The 20,835-nt window shown below is 45.7% G+C and overlaps 1 protein-coding gene and 1 long non-coding RNA gene across 3 annotated transcripts in view; one reads left to right on the forward strand and one right to left on the reverse strand.

Annotated features, from left to right (window-relative positions):
- Positions 1-12,625, forward strand: part of CRY1 (cryptochrome circadian regulator 1) — a 74,339-nt gene extending 61,714 nt beyond the window's left edge. Inside the window, exons 13-14 of one of the 2 annotated variants that reach the window (XM_038368891.2) lie at positions 8-144; positions 11,941-12,625. In XM_038368891.2, coding sequence (XP_038224819.1) covers positions 8-108 — 101 coding nt within the window. In that variant the 3' untranslated portion in view covers positions 109-144; positions 11,941-12,625. The remainder of the gene's footprint in view (positions 1-7; positions 145-11,940) is intronic. The other variant, XM_038368815.2, reaches the window with a different exon arrangement.
- LOC122461192 lies at positions 106-18,925 on the reverse strand. Its single transcript, XR_006282991.1, has 4 exons — positions 18,887-18,925; positions 3,926-3,982; positions 2,232-2,313; positions 106-1,436 (listed from the first exon to the last, which is right to left on the reverse strand). It is a non-coding gene; the product is annotated as an uncharacterized LOC122461192 (long non-coding RNA).
- Positions 18,926-20,835: the final 1,910 nt, after the last annotated feature.

Here is a 20,835-nt window from a genome sequence, read left to right on the forward strand (position 1 = left end):
TTTTCAGGAAGAACAGGAAGCACTGGCATCAGCACTGGGAAACGCCCAAATCCAGAAAAGGAAACTCAGAGCATTGGGCCGAAAGTCCAGCGACAGAGCACTAATTAGATTGGTAAGAAAGGAGAACTCTAAAACATCTTGTTGGTGAGCTAAATTACTATATAGTGTGTGCACCCATAAATGTACAATATGTGTGCTGTAGCATGGTATAAAGGGGAGCAAATATACATAACTACTGATTGAATGTGGCTGAAAAGGAACAGCAGCTATACTCTGCTTTCTTGTGCACACAATTGTGATGGGAGTGGAAGGCTGAAAAGCAAGTTCTTCTTTGAGTGCTGGTCCTATGTATATTCTATTGTGAGTGTGCATGCACCTTAGACTAGAGAATTTTTGAAAGCAGTGTCCATAGGTCAGCGCCTGTGCTCCTACTCTCTTCATGCTCTGCACCAAGTATATAAGGGATGGGGAGGACTGATCACCTCTTTAGTTCCTTCTTACCACCACATGGCCTAAGTGTGAATCGCCAGTGTCCAGACCTGCTTCTTTCTCTTCAGCCTGATCCTTAAAACCTGTAACTATTTAAAAGTTTACCAGTTTTATCTTTCGTATAGTTAATGTTTTTAATAGTTCTATTAATATAGCTAATGGATAGTTAAATCCCCTCCCTGGGGACTCATGTGCATCCCAGTATGTAAATTAGATTATGCCTAGATTATCTGGCTTTAAAAGCTGCATCTCCTGTACTTGCACCTTCCTGGTCAGTGACAACCACCAGCGCTGCCTGTACTTCTTTGGGGAAGTGCCTGCCATCTTCCAGATGCAGTATCTTTCGCTCCTTTCCTAGCTAGATCCTACAAGTGCGAGAATTCCGGCTTAAAAAACTCCTCATGGAAAAGGCTACGAAGCCCCAGTCAGACTCAAGTCAAGAAAACCCCCTATATATGAGCCAGTCTCGTCAAGGAGTCTGCCTCCTGGCGTGAAGTCTGATGCAGTAGCAATGGAGAATATGCCTATGGACCCTTCACCAGGGGCTCCTCACAGCAGCAGAGTATGCGCTCATAAGCAGAGAAGCAGATTTCCCCTCTAAGTCCACTCCAAAGAGGATAGATCTCTCCCTGTCCAAGTCTTTATGCCCAGGGTCAATCAGCGTTGTCTTGGCAAATCTCACTGGATTTCTGACTGCATTAAGCTCTGCTACAATCTTGCTAAAATGTCTCCTCCACCAAGAATAATAGCTCACTCCACTGGGGCTCAGTCCACTTCATCAGCTTTTCTCAGCAATGTTCCAGTAGCTGTTGTATGAAAGACAGCAACATGCTTGTCTGTGCATTCCTTTTCCACTCATTATGCTATTACTCAAGTTTCCTGGGATGATGCCAGTTTAGTAACACAGACTTGCCAATCTCTCTTCAGATGATCCAGAGTTCCTCCATCTATAAAGGAACTGCTGATGAGTCACTTACAGTGGAACATATATGTGCACTCGAAGGAGAAAAAGCAGTTACTTACCTGTATAGTAACTGTTGTTCCTCGAGATGTGTTGTGCACACACGCATTCCATGACCCGCCAACCTTCCAAACTACTTCAGACATTACATACAGCAATGTGAAGGAACGGAGCAAAAGGCGGCAGATATTCCCCTTGTATACCCTCACCTGAAGGCATGAGGAGATCAGGGAAGCATGCACTGCCTAGTGGTACTGCTGCACTGAGCACACAAGTATCTACAGTGGAATGTATATGTTCACAACACGCCTTGAAAAACAACCGTTACCATACAGATAAGTAACCATTTTTTCTTGCTAGTTTAGACTCTCCTCTTACTCTCAAGATGATGGATCTTTCCCTTAGTTCGCTACAGGTTCACCTGGCGCAATCACCATCGGGGGGTTATTCAGTCTTTACTCACCTACCAAAGCCAGTTTCCAGAAGTTCTGATTAGAACCTTTCTGCCAGTAAGGAAACCAACCCCTGACTGGGACCTTAATTTAGTACTTTCAGGTCTCACTAAGCCACTCTTTGAACCAACAGCTATGTGTTTCATGTCTCACCTGTAGATAAATGTTGCCTTCTTCATTGCTATCACCTTGGCCAGAAAGGTAGGTGAACTTGGGATCCTAATGGCTGTACACAGTATCCCATAAAGACAGAGTCTCTACATCCAACAACTACATCCAAAATTTATTCCCAAAATTGTTCCATCATATAAACCAGTCAGTTCATTTACCTGTGCCTTTCCAAAGCCCTATGCCTTTAGTGAGGAGAGGAGAATTAATTCTCTCGACGAATGATGAGCATGGTCATTTTACCTGCAGAGAACAAAACTGATCAGAAAAGTCATCTAGACTGTTCATTTCCGAACCAGAGTGAGTTTGAGGTCAAGCTATATCTTCTCAGTGGATCTCTGGGTATATCCTATTCTGTTATCATATGACACAGTTTCCTCCCTCACATGGGGTAAAAATTTACTATGCAAGGGAATAAGCAGCCTCAGAAGCATCACTTCAAGAAGCATCCCTGCTTGGTATTTGCAGGACAACCTACATGGAGTTCCATCCACACATTCATGAGGCATTACTCCTTGGTCCAAGACTCTGCCTTTGACTCATTCTTTGGGGCAGTGGTTCTACAAGCAGCTATACCACCTGTGTTCTTGCACCTGCCTCCTCTTCGAGTACTGTTTGTCAGTTATCCATTGGGACCAGCACTCAAAGAAGAAAGGGAAATTGCTTACCTTGGTGTAACTGAAGTTCAAGATGTGTGATCCCTATCTCTCTCCCACTTGCCACCCTCCTTCACCTCTGCTTCAGAGCTTGGCAACATTGATGATAGAGAAGAAACTGAAGAGGCAGTTGGTCTGCCCCACTCCTTATACCCTCACGATAGAGCACAGGAAGAGTAGGGGTGCAGGCATGGACCAATAGACACTACTTGCAAAAATTCTCTGGTCTCGGGCACCTGGAACATGTGCGTACCCACAGTGGAATAGATGGGGAGAACTTGAAGAACTCCAGTTACAACAAGGCAAGTAATTTCCCTTTTTATGGGATTGGATAGCGAATTGGCCTTGTGGCTGTGGGACAGGGCTTTGAAAGAAAAGCACTCCTTATGGATGTCCTAATGTGCATTTGGGCCTTGGCTCCTCTTAGATTCTAAGGCTCTGCATGGTTTCAAGGCCAAGACCTCTGTGTGATTCATACCACTGTTAATTTCTCTTTAACGTGAAAAAGTAGCATGTAGTGTGGTGGTTCTTGGGGTTTTTTTTTTTTTTTTCATGCTGTCATAGCAATATGTTTTTTACACTTTCCATTTCTTGGGTTCTTTCTGTGATAGGGAGGATTTAGCTAAGCATAATGGGAAATAACTGCAAGTTTAATTTTTTGACAGCACTATTAGTCAATTTTCTTATGGTAAGATCGAATGCATCTTGCACCCAGTGTTACTGCATGTTGACACATCTTCATAAAGACATTACAGTACGTTGTTGACACTGCTGTGATTTCTCTGGCTCTGTCTCAAATTAAGTCAGACTCCTCTGATTCTTTATCTCCATCACCCTACTGGCTTCTTGAAGCATTAGGAATGGAATCTTGAGATCCTGCTCCATTTGCTCCGAACTACACTTCCACCCCATTATCTTACATATCTCAAGCAATGTGGATGTGCTTCACTGGTGGTTCTTCGAGTGATGTCCCCAGGGGTGCTTCACTGTAGTTGCAGCAGCGCCTTGCATCTGGAGTCGGAGATATTCAATAGCAGTGCCCGTCGGACTGCACATGCGCACCTCCCCTCCCCTGCGCTGTGTGCAGGTAGTATACATAATGCTGTGCGGTCCGACTACCCTCCGTTCCTACTCTACTGCCTGCATTCTGGAACGGAACAATTAGCAGAGCCCACTTCATTATTTAGGTAGTCTCTTACCTGTTTTCCCTGTCGTAGTTAGTTAGCTCCTTCATTTTCTTTTCTTTATCCTTCATCCTTTTAAAAAAACAAAAGAAAAAAAACACACCTTTTTTGTTTGCCCTATTTCCCATCAAGGAAGCTATTCCCTCACCCTTATGCATGACTCCTCCAGGTTTAAGTGATGTGTGTCATGTGAGGCCGCCTTCTTTATAACAGACAGCCACGCACAATGTATCTGTTGCCTGGGAGAGGGACATGTTTCCCAGAAGTGTTCCCACTGTCTGGGCTTAAAGCCCAAGAGCAAGGAAAGACAGGGACCTTAAACTCAAACTATTCCTCATGGAAAAGTTCCTGCGACCAGCGTCAGACCCTGGTTCTTATTCCTCACTGGAGAGACCCTCACACTCAGCAAGGTCATCTGCTGACCCTCACTTCCCTTGCCCGAGTAAGGGAAGATCATCCTCTAACCAGGTTGACACTTACAAGAGAGCCGTCCCTCCTTCAGCTCCTGAGGCACAAAGTGCAGAAATGCCATCCCTGGCTAGATCCGTAGTGCAAATGGCTTCTGAGAAGAGGCACAAAGCTGCTCCTAGACTGATTACCTCAGCCCCTGAGAGTAAGTCTAAGGACCGTGCCAGGGCGAAACAGCAGGTATCAGCACTACATCCTGTTGTGGGCGACTGAAGCAAGCCCTTTATCTGTTCAATGACTCCAGGTCCATTTCTGGTGCTGAGGTGCACCACCGCTGACAAAACAGTTGACTCCAGTGAAGCCCTCAGCCCTGACCTGAGCACGGCACTGAAGCTTTCAGCTCTGAGAGAGACTCTAGTAGGGTTGCAAACTCCTACTAAAGCTACGGCTCTGAAAAGCTCTCTGGCGCAATCTGCTGACTCTTTTTTCCATATCACACCTCAGCACCATGCTCAATACAGGCACTGAGCAGAGATCACTCACAGGAATTCACACAGCTGTCAGACCTCACTATATCTTACACTGAAGACTCTCCGCTTCTCAGACAGGAGGTGTCCCAAATCTCACCCACTTCTCAATCAACACACTCTTCATGCTCTCTCACAGGGACAGGACCTCCTTTCCTTAGTGATGTGAAGGAGGATGAAAAGATGCTCTTGCCCCATCAACATCAGGGCAATTGACATCAGCTTACCAGCCTTACCCTGCTGCAGTTCAGGGTACCCAGCCTTTTCAGGGGTCCCCATGAATGCAACCATATATTCCCTTTCCCCCAATTGGCCATATTGGGACCCCTGGGCCATGTATAGGGCACAATTCGGTAATCCCCCACCGCTGCAAATATGCCGGCCTCCATCCATTCCCTTCTCAACAATCTCTCGACCTCCAGAACCACATACTCCATAAATACCACCACTGGAGGAGGAACTGGAAGGAGAGCAGGATGGGGAGGTACCTCCGGTCCTCCCCTTTTCTTCATCTTCACCTGATGGAGCAATTATGCCACCTCCTCCCACAGTGGCTGACGATTTTTGTCACTTTCAGGAGTTAGGGAGTCAGCCACTCTACGAAACAAAGATCCCACTTGAGGAGGTCAAGGAGCAACAACATAAACTGATGGACATTCTCCATACATCCTCAACAACAAAAAATGCCCTAGCTATTAACGGTTCACTACTTGAACCTGCAAACCTTCTTTGGCAGACTCCAGCCTCTATCCCGCCTACATGCAAATGGGTGGATTGGAAATATTATGTACCTGCAAAAAATGTGGGGGTTTTATTTTCACATCCTGCCCCAAATTCCCTCATGGTGAATGTGCTACAAGAGAAGAGCCATCAGTGCCAATCCAATCATCCTGACTGAGACTGGAAACATTTAGATCTCCTGGGTAAAAAATTCTATTCATCTGCTACCCTCCAATTTCGAATTTCCAACTATGAGGCCCTTATGGCCAAATACAATTGTAAAAAATTATTCTGAGCTGGAGGAATTTTGCCAGGATCTGCCAGAGGAAAAAAGGGAACAATTCCTGTCCCTCATTTCGGAAGGTCATTTAATAGCCTGCACGGTCCTGCAGGCCCTTCCTGGACTCAGATACATAGCTGCCCGATCCATTGCTACTGTGGTAGTAATGCAACATGTATTATGGTTGAACCTTTCAGGATTCCCTAAGGAGATGCAAAATACGGTCGAGGATCTCCCGGTCGAGGGACAAAAACTCTTTTCTGAGCACACTGACAACTCCTTACGCTCACTGAAAGACTCCTGAGCCACTGTAAAATCCCTCAGTGTGTGTGTATATACACACCACGGCCAAAACGAAGATTGGGAAAATATCCACTCCCTCCACGATCTCGCCCTCAGCCATACTACTCACAGCAGCAGTTTGACAACCAAGGCCATTGTCACAGACTTCCCAACAGGTGCAGACAATCACCTGCACGAGGGACACTGGGCCCAAACACTCCCTAATGAGCAGCAATTTGAAGGTGTGGTCAAGGTCCAGAGGCCTGCTCCGGTTGCTCCTACCATCTGTAACTCCATCTACACATTGACAGTTTGGCAACCGCCTAGCTCCATTTTTACCATCTTGGATGCTCATTAGCTTGAACAGATGGGTCCTGGGAATAGTAAAAGTTACTCCATGCCCTTCCTAGCTATACCATCCTGCCAACCTGCCCTCCACATCCCTTTTCAGGGACCCCTTACAGGGGAGCCCATCCTGGAGGAGAAGGTGGGGCATCTTCTTCAACAGGAAGCCATAGAACAGTCCCTCCACAACACAAAGGATGCGGTTTCTACTTTCACTACTTCATGGTACAAAAGAAGTCTGGCGGTTGGTGCCCCATCCTAGACCTTCGCAATCTCAACAAGTTTGTCAGACTACAACGTTTGAATATGGTCACCCTGTTCACCATCATCCCAGCACCGGAACAGGGGGATTGGTTCTTGGCCCTCAACCAGCAGGGCGCATACTTTTTATATTGCAGTACACCCTGCTCATAGACATTTCCTACAATTCATTGTTGACCACGGTCACTACCAGTACAGGGTACTACCCTTTGGACTATCCACAGCTCCGTGAGTTTTTTCCAAAGTACTTGCAGTGGTCGTGGCCTTCCTCCGCAAACAAGGCATCATCGTTTTTCCCATATCTAGACGACTGCCTTCTCAAAGTGCCATCCAAGACAGAATCTCTCCAAGCAGTCCACACAACAATGACCCTCTTTACAAAACTGGGCCTCCTTACCAATTTTGAAAAGTCCACACTAACCCCAGTGCAAACACTGGAATTCATTGGCGCTCTACTCGATGCCAAGCGGGCAAGAGAGTTTTTACTACCTCACAGGTTCACAGCGATAACACAACTAGTCTCAACCACCAAAGCATGCCCCCAAATCCCAGCACATACATGTCTCCAATTCTGGGACATATGGCTGCAGCTACGTTTGTGGTCAGACACACAAGGCTGCACATGCAGTGTCTTTAGGGCTGGCTCCGTACAGTATATCTTCCTCACACGCACAGCATGCAAAAACTCCTGTCCATGCCAACCCAGGTCAAGGAGTCACTACTGTGGTGGACATGCCTGACAATGTCTGTGCCAGGGTCCCTTTTCTTCAACCTCCACCTACCGTGATACTTACTACCAGTGCCTCCCTCCTCAGCTGGGGAACACGTCTATTGCAAGCACACTATGCAGGGCAGATGGATGCCCACCGAGTCCACCTTACACATCAACCTCCTGGAACTGAGGGCAGTCCACAGTGCCTGCCAACATTTCCTACCACTCCTCAGAAACCGGACTAGTCGAGTAATGACAGACAACCTCACTTACATGTATTCCATCAACAGGCAAGGAGGTGACAGGTCCCATTCCCTATGCTCGGAAGCGATCAAGCTATGGAATTGGCGTATCCACAATGACATCTCTATCTCTGTTGCATATCTCCCTGGACTTCAGAACACAACAGCAGATACGCTGAGCAGAACCTTCTCACACTAGCACGAATGGCAGCTCGACATGAGAGCACTCCGATGCATCTCCTGCCAATGGGGTCATCCCACCCACCCCACCTTTTCACCACTCAGAATGCCCGCTGTCCTCAGTTTTGTTCCAGAGCAGGCCTGGGATGCGATTCACTAGGGGATGCATTCCTTATGAACTGGAATGCATGTTCTCTACGCCTTTCCTTCCTTTCCCCTCCTGTTCCAAGTCTTACTCAAGATACAGGAAGATTGAGCTCTGGTTATATTAATCATACCGACATGGCCACAATAAGTCTGGTACATGCACCTGCTTTGCATGCACTCTCTCGGCCTATAAACCTTCCCCCAGCATCATGGTTCCTTTCTCAGGACAGGGGACACGTTCAGCATCCCAATCCACAGATGCTCCCCTGAAAGCTTGGCTCCTTCATGGCTCTGGAATTCTGAAATAACCTGTTCAGATTCAGTAAAACGTACCTTGATAAAAGCAGGCGCGAGTCTGCCAGACGTACCTATTGGACTACCTCCTTCAACTCAAACAGCACGGATTGGTTTTTAGTTCTCTAAGGGCATGGCTATACTTGCAGATGTAGAGTGCTTTGAGTTAAACCACCCTTCGTAGAGCACAGTAGGGAAAGCGCTGCAATCTGTCCACATTGACAGCTACAAGCGCACTGGCGTGGCCACATGAGCAGCTCTTGCAACGGCCACAGAGAGCAGTGCATTGTGGTAGCTATCCCAGCATGCAAGTGGCTGCAACATGCTTTTCAAATGTGGGGGAGGGGGTGGAGTGTGACAGGGAGTGTGTTGTGTGTATGTGGGGGGAGAGAGAGTGGGTTTTGGGGGGGCTGAGAGCATGTCAGCATGCTGTCTTGTAAGTTCAGACAGTAGCAGATCCCCCCCACCACCCCCTCTCTCTCTCACAGCATTCCACAGTAATGGTTGCGTTGTCTCGGAGCAGATAAGCAGACGGTTGTCAGAAATGGAGCTTTCAAAGGGGATATCCGCATTCCTACAGCAAGTTCAAAACAATGAGAAGAGTGGCCACTTGACTTAAGGGGATAATAGGATGTTTCTGGAGGCTGATCAGAGCGGAGTAATGCAACAGCTTGTTCACACTGACGCCCAGGCATTTCAGCCAAGACGCAGCAAACGTTACTCATCTTGCCGAGGTGGAGTACCAGGAGCGCTCTAGCTGTGGAGTCAGAGCACTCTTCGTGCCTTGCCAGTGTGGACGGGTAGTGAGTTAGGGCGCCTGGGGCTGTTTAATGCGCTCTCACTCGCAAGTGTAGCCAAACCCTTAGAGTGCACCTGGCTGCAATTACCACATTCCACTGCCCTGTCGAGAAATATTCAGTTTTTTGCACAATCCCTTGTCAAACATTTTCTTAAGGGTGTTTGAATCCTATACCCTGACATACATCCCCCCCAAGCCACCCTGGGGCTCCAGCCTAGTCCTACGCTCTCTGACTAGACTGCCATTGGCTCAAATGGAGATCTGCCCACCCCTTCATCTAGCAATGAAACTGGCCTTCCTCATTGCCATTACATCGGCATGAGGCGTGAGAGAAATATCATCTCTTATGGCATACCCACCATATATAATGTTTTATAAGGACAAAGTGACCCTCCATCCCCACCCAAAATTCCTGCTGAAGTTATAATGTCCTTCTATCTGAACAAGCCTATATTTCTCCTTCTTTCCCAAACCACACAATTACCAAGAAGCAGCTCCCCACATGTTAGATGTGCATTGTCATTCTATTTGGATAGAACCAAACCATTCAGGAACATGCCACGCTTGTTCATATGCATTGCTGAACACTCTAAAGGCTCTGCTATATCTAAACAATGCTTCTCTAAATGGATTTCACAGTGCATATGCCTGTCTTACACACTTCACAATATACCACCTGCCTCTATCAGGACATACTGCACACGAGCGCTCTCAACCTCCTTTGCATTCCTCAATAAAGTTCCCATAACATATGCAGAGCTCCCATATGGTCATCCTCTGATGCATTCTCCCAACATTACGCCATCTGGCAGGATTCCTCGACAGATACCATTCTTGGACATACGGTCCTGTCCTCGGCGATACCAGCCACTTCGAAGCTCCAACCTTCTAGCTGGGGACACTGCTTTATAGTAACTTACAGTGATGGCGACAACACTCGAAGAAGAAGAAGATAGGGTTACTCACCTAGTGCAGTCACTGAGGTTCTTCGAGATGTGTGTCTCCATTGGTGCTCCACTACAGCCCTCCTCCTCGCTGCTGTGGAGCATAGCATTTGGGCTCTGGAGCAGAGAAGGAACGGAGGGCGGTCGGACTGCACAGCACTATTTATACTACATGTGCGCAGCGTGGGGGAGGAGAGTATGTATGTGCAGTCCAACGGGCACAGCTATTGAAGATCTGCAACTCCAGACACAAAAGCACTGCTACACCTACAGTGGAGCACCTGTGGGGGGACACATCTCAAAGAACCTCAGTTACTGCACAAGGTGAGTAACCCTCTCTTCTGTTTAAGTTCACTCTTCGTGAAACTATGTAAACTTTGAGGAACAACTTTGGACCCTCATACTCTAGGGCTTGATGAGTGTCAAAACTCCCAGGTTATGCATTACTAGTTTGAAAGTATGAGGGTGGCTATTCTTCAACAAAAAAATTTCAAAAACAGACTCCAACGAGAGACTGCTGAATTGGAATTAATTTGCAAACTGGATACAATTAACTTAGGCTTGAATAGAGACTGGGAATGGATGAGTCATTACACAAAGTAAAACTATTTCCCCATGTTATTTCTCCTCTCCCCACCCCACCCCCCACTGTTCCTCAGATGTTCTTGTTAACTGCTGGAAATAGCCTACCTTTCTTGTCACCATGAAAGGTTTTCCTCCCTCCCCCCCTGCTGCTGGTGATGGCTCATCTTAAGTGATCACTCTCCTTGCAGTGTGTATGATAAAACCCATTGTTTCATGTTCTCTTTGTGTGTATATCAATCTCCCCTCTGTATTTTCCACCAAATGCATCCGATGAAGTGAGCTGTAGCTCACGAAAGCTTATGCTCAAATAAATTTGTTAGTCTCTAAGATGCCACAAGTACTCCTTTTCTTTTTGCGAATACAGACTAACACGGCTGCTACTCTGAAACCTTTATTATTTTGTAATCTGACATCAGTGAATGGCTGTTGAGCTCCTTGACTTGACTCTACCTATTATTGCTTGGTCTATACTGCTGCAAATCACAAGTGTAATTCTCTTTTAGGAATTTGACTCCACTTGTTTAGATATTTGAAGGAGATGCATGAATTCACATGGACCTGAATGAGAACCCTTTGAAAGTAGTAGACTAGCTAGTCGTTATATGTCCCAATGAATGAGGTGTTGTCCCAACTATGTATGCTATGAAACACTGATGGAAGGAGATCTGCATGCCTCTTTTCTACATCATGTTTTTCTGTAGCTGCTGATTGGATTCTCAGCTACTTGGTGACAAAAAATTTTGAAGAATTTGTTTTTTAGTTTTCCTGTGAACATTGTAGTCTAGTTTGGATGAACATGTTGAAAGAAAGAGAACCTTTTTCCCCGTCAAAATTAATGGACTACACATCAGAATGAGTTTTGGTTTTTTTACTTATTATTGGAGTTCTCCAAATATGTTGCTTTCACCAATCTATACACCTTTTTCCACCCCTATACACCTTTGGATTTCTTCCACAACTCTTGAAGAAATTCCCCATCTTTCAGTCTTTGGTGGTGAATTTTTCTTGTGAGTACAGTTACACTTTTAGGAGACCCCACTTGTCTAAAATGTCAGTTTTATTTTGTTTAAGGTATATTATATGCTTTTCCTGAGCTCTACTGAAACATCATTGTAAAATTGTAGTTAAATGTAATGTACGCATCATAGTAATCTAGTAAGGAGGCTTCATATCATGTAAGTATGTTTGTTTATTGGCCAGTTTACTGTAAAAATCATAATCAAAACATACATTTTATGATATTGTACCGGGATCTGCAAAAATATTATTCCTCAATTGATTACTTTTTTTTTTTTTCCCTACAGCATTGTTGGAAGAGAAGATGCCGCACAGAATGTGTTGAAGGCAAAATTTTGTTGCACTGTATTGGAGATAAAGTATTGTGAGAATACTTGTATTAAAGTAACACATTTTTCATAAATTTGTTTTGAATGTTCTGAATTGTTGTAAACAAGTTCAGTTTTTGGAATGCTTTATTTCTAATTGGCATTTTATGGTTTTTAACTTTTTAATGACTTTCATAAAGGGCAAATTGAGATTTGTATATAAAGTATTTGGTGAGGAATTTGTTAACTTGAATGTAAATACAAACATTCATGATTAGTGATAGACTCATCAATATATTTTTGATATTTCATGTATGGTAACAGTAAAGACAGTAAAGTAATGGTGGTTCTGTAAAATAGAAACTTTGTGGGCAGAAATTGGGAGGTATGGAGGTTTTTAGACTTAATATTTTTAGAGTGGACAGGATTTTAACCTCTGTATGATCCAACTTCTGCATATTTTCATAATGCAAGAGCTTAGGACTGTGTTTAATTAAAATACAGTAGACTTGTAACCTGTATTAAATGCAGCTGTATATAAGTCACATGCCATTTATTTCTGTCAAGAAGTGTAAAGTTGTCATGTATATGTCCAGTCCTTGTATTTCCCATTGCCTTGTTCAGTTAAGCTAAAATGACCTTGTTTAATAAAAATGTATATACAAATGTATTGGTTTTAATTGTTTGTGTACATGTACACTATTTGGGGGGCAGGGGTGTTGTATGTACCATACATACACACACACACACACACACACACACGCTATTTGTTACTGCTCTTGTGATGATTACCCAGAAAATCTTTTGGGGAAGAGATGATCTTCAGATTTAGAATGGTTGACTGCACGGCTTCCTTTTTAATTATTTCCACAAGTTTTCATAGTAGCAGAGCTCAAACTTGTCCGTATAGATATATAAAATCTAATCATGAAAAACCCATGTGACAAGAATGCAAGGTTGCAAAGTCCAGGACTCAAACATTAGGAAATGCTAGAATTAAGGTTTCCTTGTGCACATTACATACTATTTTTTTCCACAGGACTCCTACCTCATTCACTGGATGCTTTGTATAGGCTTAGATGCCTTGTTATGCTTGTTCTGTGCTACAACTACAAGAGTAACTCAGCAGCCTAGCGGGCACCCTTTTCTTACTGCAACTTGTTTGCTCTTCGGCAGCAATGGTGATTTCTACAAATCCACTCAATAGTTTGCCTTCGTCTGAACTTTTCTGGGGGAATTGCAAAGATTAGAAATCTTCCAACAACAGAAGGATCCCAGAAAGAACAACCTGAATTGTAACAAGGCCAGTTGTCTGTTTTGGTGGATACACTAATAAATTCTCATTTCAGTTGCTAAGATCTGTTCTTAGTAACATCTTTTCGGATGACATTTAGTCATAGGCATTTTCTCCCTAGCTTTATGTGTGACTTGAAGTCACAAATTCAAACCAAACCCATATAGCATGTTATGTTAGCAACTTGTCTAGGACCAAGTGCCATACTGCACAAGATGGTGCAGTGCCCCTATAGCATGATATAGTTTTAGACCCTCTTCTATATAATGACATTAATGTAAGCAACCTGTTTTGGGCAGAGAAAGAAACATTAATTAAAAGTACTGCTAAATAAATGCCACTTGTTTTTAACATTATGTTCTTTGTCTGTGGAATCCCCTGTTTGAAGTGCAGAGTGCTTGTGTGTTCTTCAAGCAAATTATTGAGCACTAAAACAGAGAACCGGATGTGCGGCATTTCCTAGTAATGTACAAAACCACCAAAATACACAAAGGAACCTTATGTCCATTTTGCTCATTTTAGGGTTCTAAAATCTTGAAGAGCAAAGAATAAAAGTGAAATGTTTTTGAAAATACCTTTTGATGTTGTTGAAACAAAGTCTTATTGGAAGTTATGTACCAATCCCAGTTGAGAACAAATGCTACCATCCAAGCATTCTGTAGCCCAATGCCACTGTCTCCCATAATTCTGGACATCTGGGCTGCTCTCCTATCTCTGCAGCTCATGGAGGCGGATCAGCATTTTGGTGCTGTGTACTGTGGCCCTGCCCCCTTTGCTCCTGGTTGCTGCCAGTTTCTCTTCCTCCACAGCAGTAGTAGACAGTGGAGGTTTCTGTTGCTCTTGTCAGTACTCCTCCAGTTTTCACTTTTTTGTCCATGGGCAATGGGGAGCAGTGTTTTCCTTCCGCAGCATTCCTCCTCCTTGGGTCATTTAGCCTGCACTGCACCCTCTCCTTACCAGCTCTTCTGCCCCTTACAGGCATGGCAGAGCAGCTAAGAAAGCACTGGATTAAATCCAGGCTGTGCTCTATATGTAAGGCAGCCTTCCCAGGGTTGGTAGATGAGTTGTGCCCAGCCTGCACACAGCCTTCTATCCCTCACTCCCTTAGGTCCCGGGACTACAAATCAGACAGAAAGGTGGGGACCCCCTAAGCCACGACTCTCAGTGGGGGGAAATTGGACCAGGATCTCAGAGCAAGGAGACGCTCCAAAAGCAAGAAGGACCCTGACCACTTCCCTTGGGATGAATTCCAGGGGACCCTTTCAGAACAAAGGGGTAGGGGCCTGTGGGGCCACAAAACTCCCTCTGCTCCCAGTCTTAAAGTTTGTCCCGAGCGCCCTGGGGGAAAGAAGCAGAGGTTCTAGTCAGCCTCCCAAGCTGACCAGGAGGGCTCCAACAAGTTCCTCCCTTGGGGGAATAGGACCCAGTTGGGGAGGGTTCTGAGACTGATCTCTTGAAGGGAAGGCAAGCTGCAAAAGGCCTCACCAAAGCCATAGTAGAGCTGCTACGCTCCCAAGGTGTGCTAAAAGAGTTTAAAAAAATCTAAAAAGGGGAAGAAAAAAAAACAAATCCAGGAGATCTGAGTTTTCTGACTCCTCCACTCAGGAAGGGGAGCTGTCTGGTGCTGGCACCTGAGCAGGCTCCCCTGAGTAAGCCTCAAAAAAATTGTTTCCCTCCAAAATCCTCCCCTGAGGTTGCAATTCCCTATTCATTCCTTCTTCGAGGCAGTGATTAGGGATGAATGGAGAGAGCCAGGTAAGGGCAAGGCTTTATAACATTTAAGAACCAAAGGGTTCTGTTGCTGAGATACCGAAGGTTGACGTTGCTGTTGTGGGGTTCGTCAGGGATATGTTACTTCCTCAGAGGGCGGAAGTTCTAAGCTAAGAAACCCACAAATGGAAAGATGGAGCCATTTTGTTGCCTGGTGTCTCCCATAATTCTTTACATCTAGACTGCTCTCCTCTCTCTGCAGCTCACTGAAGTGGATCAAAGTTTCAAAGCAACATTGTCTAGCCACGCCCCCTCAGAGCCTGTTTGCTTCCAGGTTCTCTGCCTCCGTGCCAGCACGTGGACAGCAGTTCTTACAGTTTCTGTCTTCATACCGGCTTAAAGTGGGCTTTTTTGTCAAAAATTGGGGGCAGGGTGAGCAGTGAGTTCCTCCCAGTCCCCCTCGGGTCAGTTTTTTTTAGCCAGGTGTTGGAACCATCCAGAGCCTCAGCTGTATTGTCCCCATGCTGACTCCTCTGCATCTTCCAGGTATGGCAGAGCAGCCTAAAAAGAACTGAATGAAATGCAAATAGTCTCACAGCCAGAGCACCATCTCCCAAGTGCAGCAAATGGTGAGTTGTGCCGAGCCTGCAGCCAGCCTTCTGTCTCTGTTAGGTCTGAGGGCTATGAGTTGGACGTGCATGTGAGCTCCTCTATCCATTGGAGCAACTGTGACTTCAACGTGGGGAAAATGGACTAGGAGTTCATGGGCAGAGCAGGGAGAGGCTCTAAGGATGAGAAGGATTCCAGTCAGCTGACTCAGGGAGTAAGTCCCAAGGGGTCCCTTGAGGTAGAGAGGAGAGACTGGGGAAAGACTCAGCAAAGGTGTTTTTTGGGGGGGGGATTCTCTCCCTGAGAAATTTGAGTCCATGAGCAGCAAGATTGTATCAACCTTTAAAAAAATCCTGAGAGCAAGCCTCTGAGCAACTTTCTTCCCTCAATATCCTCCACTGATGTCACAGTTCCCTACATGCCTCTTTTGTGAAGGTAATCAGGGATGAACAGGCTAAGGCAGAGAAGGACAAGCCCATCAACAGAAATTATCTTAGGTTCTATAGGATCCAGGAACCAAAAGTCCCGCTTACTGAGATACCAAAGGTTGACGCTGCCGTAGCATTCCTAGCTTAACAATAGGGTTGTCCCCTCAGAAAAGGGTTTCTATCCTAAGGGCCCTACAGAAATCAAAATGAGGCCACTTTCAAAAAAAGACTTTGAGGTCTCCTTCACCTCCCTCAGGGCATCCCTAGCAGCTGCTTGCTTTGTGAGAGTCTTCCATTCGTCTGGAAGATCTCAGAGCATTCTGGGTAAAAAGAACACACTGACTTTGGGGCTATTTTAAAGGAGTTTCCCTGCTGACACCACAGCGGACCTGATGAAATTCTTCCTCGAGGCGTGTCCCTGTGGGTGCTCCACTTTAGGTGTCTTGGCACCTGCACTTCTAATCAGAGATCTGTAGTAGCAGTGTGCCAATTGGCCGTGTACACGTGGCAGCTGCCTCACGCTGCTCCGAGCGGCTACCCCACGTGCGCAGCCCACCGCCCCCGCTTCCTTTTCTACCGCTGTTGGCTTCGGTCGGAACTGCAGCAGCACTCCCACCAGTTTTAGCTGTTTCTCTTCATGTAGTGTGTTTTCCCAACTATTACCCTTTCTTATTAATTTCTCCCTAAAGTTTTTTTTTTTTTTAAGAGGAGTAAAAAGAGATATTTTCTTTCCCTTTCCCCTGCCTCAGGCAGGCAGTCGCCTACTAAAAGAGGCATTAGAACGGGACTATGCCCATTCTTTCTCCAGCACAGCCTCTCAGACTTGCCTGGCTCTGCAGGTTTTAAATGCTGACTTGCAGTGTTTCCCTACCTGTCTCAGACAGCCATGCACAGTGCGCGAGTTGCCTGGGGGAGACCCATATAACTCGAAAGTGTCTCCGCTGCAAAAAGCTCACAGTGAGGACAAAGAAGGTAGGGATCTCCAATTTAAACTTCTTATGATGGAGAAATCCCTCATACCAGCCTTCGACCCTGAGTCAGACAGGGGAATCCTCCTCAAAAACAGGTACTAAGGACCCCATTCCTAAAAAAGCCACGAGAAAGCGGTCTCAATCTTCACCACAGCAAGATTTGCCTCAAAAAAACCAATCTCCAACTGCAGAAACTGCCCCGGTACCGATGGCACTGAGAGCGCAGGGACCTAAAGACCCCGTGCAGTCTAGCTCAGTGGTTCTTAAACTTGTTTTATCCACGGACCACTTGAAAATTGCTGAGGGTCTTGGCGGACCACTGTTCCAAATGTTGTTTGTACCGTTATGTAACTATTGTAAAGAGCTTTGGATAAAAGCGCTATATAAAGAAAAGTAATAATAACAAACTTTTTTTGTTCTACAAATAAGAGCACACAACTCATATTTCAATATCAGTAGTCTTACCTTTCTAATGTGATGGATGTGCCCTCTCTCCCCTGCTGCAGCAGCCCCCAGGCTGGGGCTGGGAAGGAGTGGGGGGTCTCCCTCTCCCTCCCCCACAGCCACCACAGAGCTGAGGCTGGGAAGGAGAACCATCTCTCCCCAGCAGCCACAGCCAGGAGCTGGGGAAAGTCGCCTCTTTCTCTAGCCACCACAGCCCTGCATGTCCCCAATTCCCCCCACTCTCTCTTCTGACCCCACTGTCCCCTCCCACCTACTCCCTATTCCCCCCAAGGCCACCACCTGACCTTACATGTGCATCTCCTCCAGGAGCCGGAAGTACAACATCTCTTCCATTTAGGTGCTGTGAAACCCGTGCCAGCTCAGCAGAGGAGCAGAGGCTTCTATACCCACTATTTCCTCACCCAGAAGAAATCACAAACCCATGAGTGGGCAATGGATCCCGGAATAATAACAACTATATTCAGACAATGGGGATTCTCCTCAATAGATCTCTTTGCAATGAAACACAAAAGTGCCTGCAATACTGTTCACGAGCCGAATTGGGCCACAACTCTCTGGGAGACGCGTTTCTTATGAACTGGGAGGCACCAGTAATGTATGCCTTTCTCCCAATCCCTCTATTGCACCGTGTCCTACAAAAGATCAAGCAAGACAAGTCCAGAGTCATCCTTATTGCACCAACATGGCCTAGATAAACATGGTTTCCATACCTGAAACAGATGGCTGTGAGACCACTGCAAACCCTTCCCCTTGTGCCTCATCTATTGACACAAGACGCAGGTCGCCTTTGTCACCCCAACATCTCAGTACTCCATCTCAAGGCCTGGCTGATCCATGGCAGATGGGACTGGAGGCCCACTGTTCTAAGGAAGTAAAAGACATACTACTGAACAATCAACAATTGACCACATGAAAGACATACACCCACAAGTGGAAACTATTCTGTATCTGGTGCCAGAACAAGCACATTACTCCACAGTCAGCCCTGCTGCCTATAATCCTTGGACTACATACTGACCCCCCCCAAAAATCGGGCCTATCTACTAGCTCACTCAGAGTACATCTAGCAGCCATCACCACCTTCCACTCTAAGGTGGACGGAGTAACCCTCTTTGCTCACCCACTGACTAAACACTTTCTCAGGGGCATAAAGAATGCTTACCCCACACTACGGGACACAACCCACATGTGGGATCTCAATCTTGCTCTCCGTGCCCTCATGGGCAAGCCCTTTGAACCACTAGCGATGTGTTTACTGTTGCATCTATCCATGAAAGTCGCTTTTCTCATGGCCATCACATCAGCAAGACGAATGGGAGAGCTGGGTGCCCTAATGGCACACCCACCTTATACCATATTCCTCAAAGACAAAGTAATCCTACAAGCACCTCCCAAATTCATACCCAAGGTTGCCTCCCCTTTCCACCTCAATCAGCCCATTTACTTACCTGTATTTTTCCCCAAACCCCATGCTGACAGCAGGGAGGCCTCCCTCCATACGCTGGATGTCCACAGAGCACTAGCATTCTATATAGAAAGAATAAAAAAATGTTTAGAAAATCTTCTAGACTGTTCGTATCCACAACAGAACATGCTCAGGGTCAAACAATCTCCAAGCAGAGACTATCTAAATAGATATCTACATGTATCCAGTTATGTTACCAAAATTATAATATGGAAGCTCCCTCTGGATTTGGCACACGCTCCACTAGGACGCTATCCACATTGTAACATTTCTCAATAGTATGCCCATTACAGACCTGGACATAGCTACCTGGGCATCAATCCATATTTTTACCAAACATTATGCATTAGAGCAACAATCAGGTGCAGACATGCAGTTTGGACTATTGGTCCTCTCCACTGTACATAAATCAACTCCGAAGCCCCTACCCTCCACCGAAGGGCACTGCTCTACAGACACCTAAAGTGAAGCACCCACAGGGACACACCTCAAAGAAGAAGAGAAGGTTACTCAGGTTGTGCAGTAACTGAGGTTCTTCAAGATGGTTATCCCTGTGGGTACTCCACTACCCACTCTTTCCCCTCTACTTCAGAGTTTCACATCAATCCTCTGGGGTAGAGAAGGAACTGGGGGATGGTTGGCTGCACATGAAGGGTAGCTGCTCAGAGTGGCCAACTGGGGCGTTGCTACTACAAATCTCCGATTAGAAGCACAGGGTGCCGAGACATCTAAAGTAGAGCACTGACAGGGACAACCATCCCGAAGAACTTCAGTTACTGCACAAGGTGAGTAACCTTCTCTTCTCAGCCAAAGCCAGGATGGAGTGAGGTGCCCTCATTCTGACTGATAGTCTGAGGCCAGACTTCCAGGCTGATGGGCTCAGTTTTGGCTATCAACAATGGAACTGAGAATCAGACCTCTATCTAAGCCTGTATAGGACAACGAGGATCATCAAACCTTTCTCTCTTAAGCTTTGCCCAGGGTCTTCTACCACTGGGACTGCTGGAAAGGCTTACAGGTGCCTCCTGCCCCCGTGAATGAAGAAGGCATCCCTCTTCAGCACAATGCTTTCTCAGAGCCATGAACAGACAACCAATAGCATTATATTCAGGTGAGCGGCCAGTTTTAGTCTGCTGGCTGTGAGCTCTGGCAGCCGTCAGATTTGACAGCACAGAGATCGCACAGGGTGGCGGGCGGATGCATTCACTCTGTCTCAGATGACTGAGCTTCAGTCAGTTCAGATTTTGCCCCATCATGGTTGTGGGGTGGTTGCCACAAATGGTAGCCTCCCTAGTGACCAAAGGAAGCACAGTTGTATGGAGGTGTTTTTCAGTAGTTTCACTTCCAAAGTGAATTAAGCTAAACCAAATTAAAGCCACTGTAATTCTGAATGTGAGTGTCCAAACAGGGATTTAATGCAGTTTAACTAATCAACTTTAATATCTTTAGTTAATTTGGATTAAATTTCCTGGCTGTTCCCATGTAGACAATCTCTAAGTAAATTAGATAAGTTATTCACTGTTGTTACGATGTTACCGGAGTCAAAGTACCCAGAGGAAATATGTGCCAATTCCAAGGCAGCATTCATGGCATACTTGAGGAATACCTGTCACTGAGCTTTGTATTGCTGCCACATGGAACTCCAGTCATGTTTTCACTCAGAACTACTGTATTTAGGAGCCAGGGCAGATGCCCATTTTGGGAGGACAGGCTATAATTAGTACCTGTTTGACCCTTTTGCAGGGGATGGTTACTGCTACCTCCTGAGTGTGTGGCTATACAGAGGCAGTTATCTAGGGCAAAAAGATTACTTCCTATAACTGCAGTTTTCAATATATATATGTTTATGTATATTATAGGTGGCACTGGCAGTACTGCTTATTAAAGTTGTCCAACATTTACCATTATAAGACCCTGTTTTCAGTTGCTTAT

Source organism: Dermochelys coriacea, chromosome 1 (genome assembly GCF_009764565.3).
Source record: "Dermochelys coriacea isolate rDerCor1 chromosome 1, rDerCor1.pri.v4, whole genome shotgun sequence".
Classification (NCBI taxonomy): Eukaryota; Metazoa; Chordata; order Testudines; family Dermochelyidae; genus Dermochelys; species Dermochelys coriacea.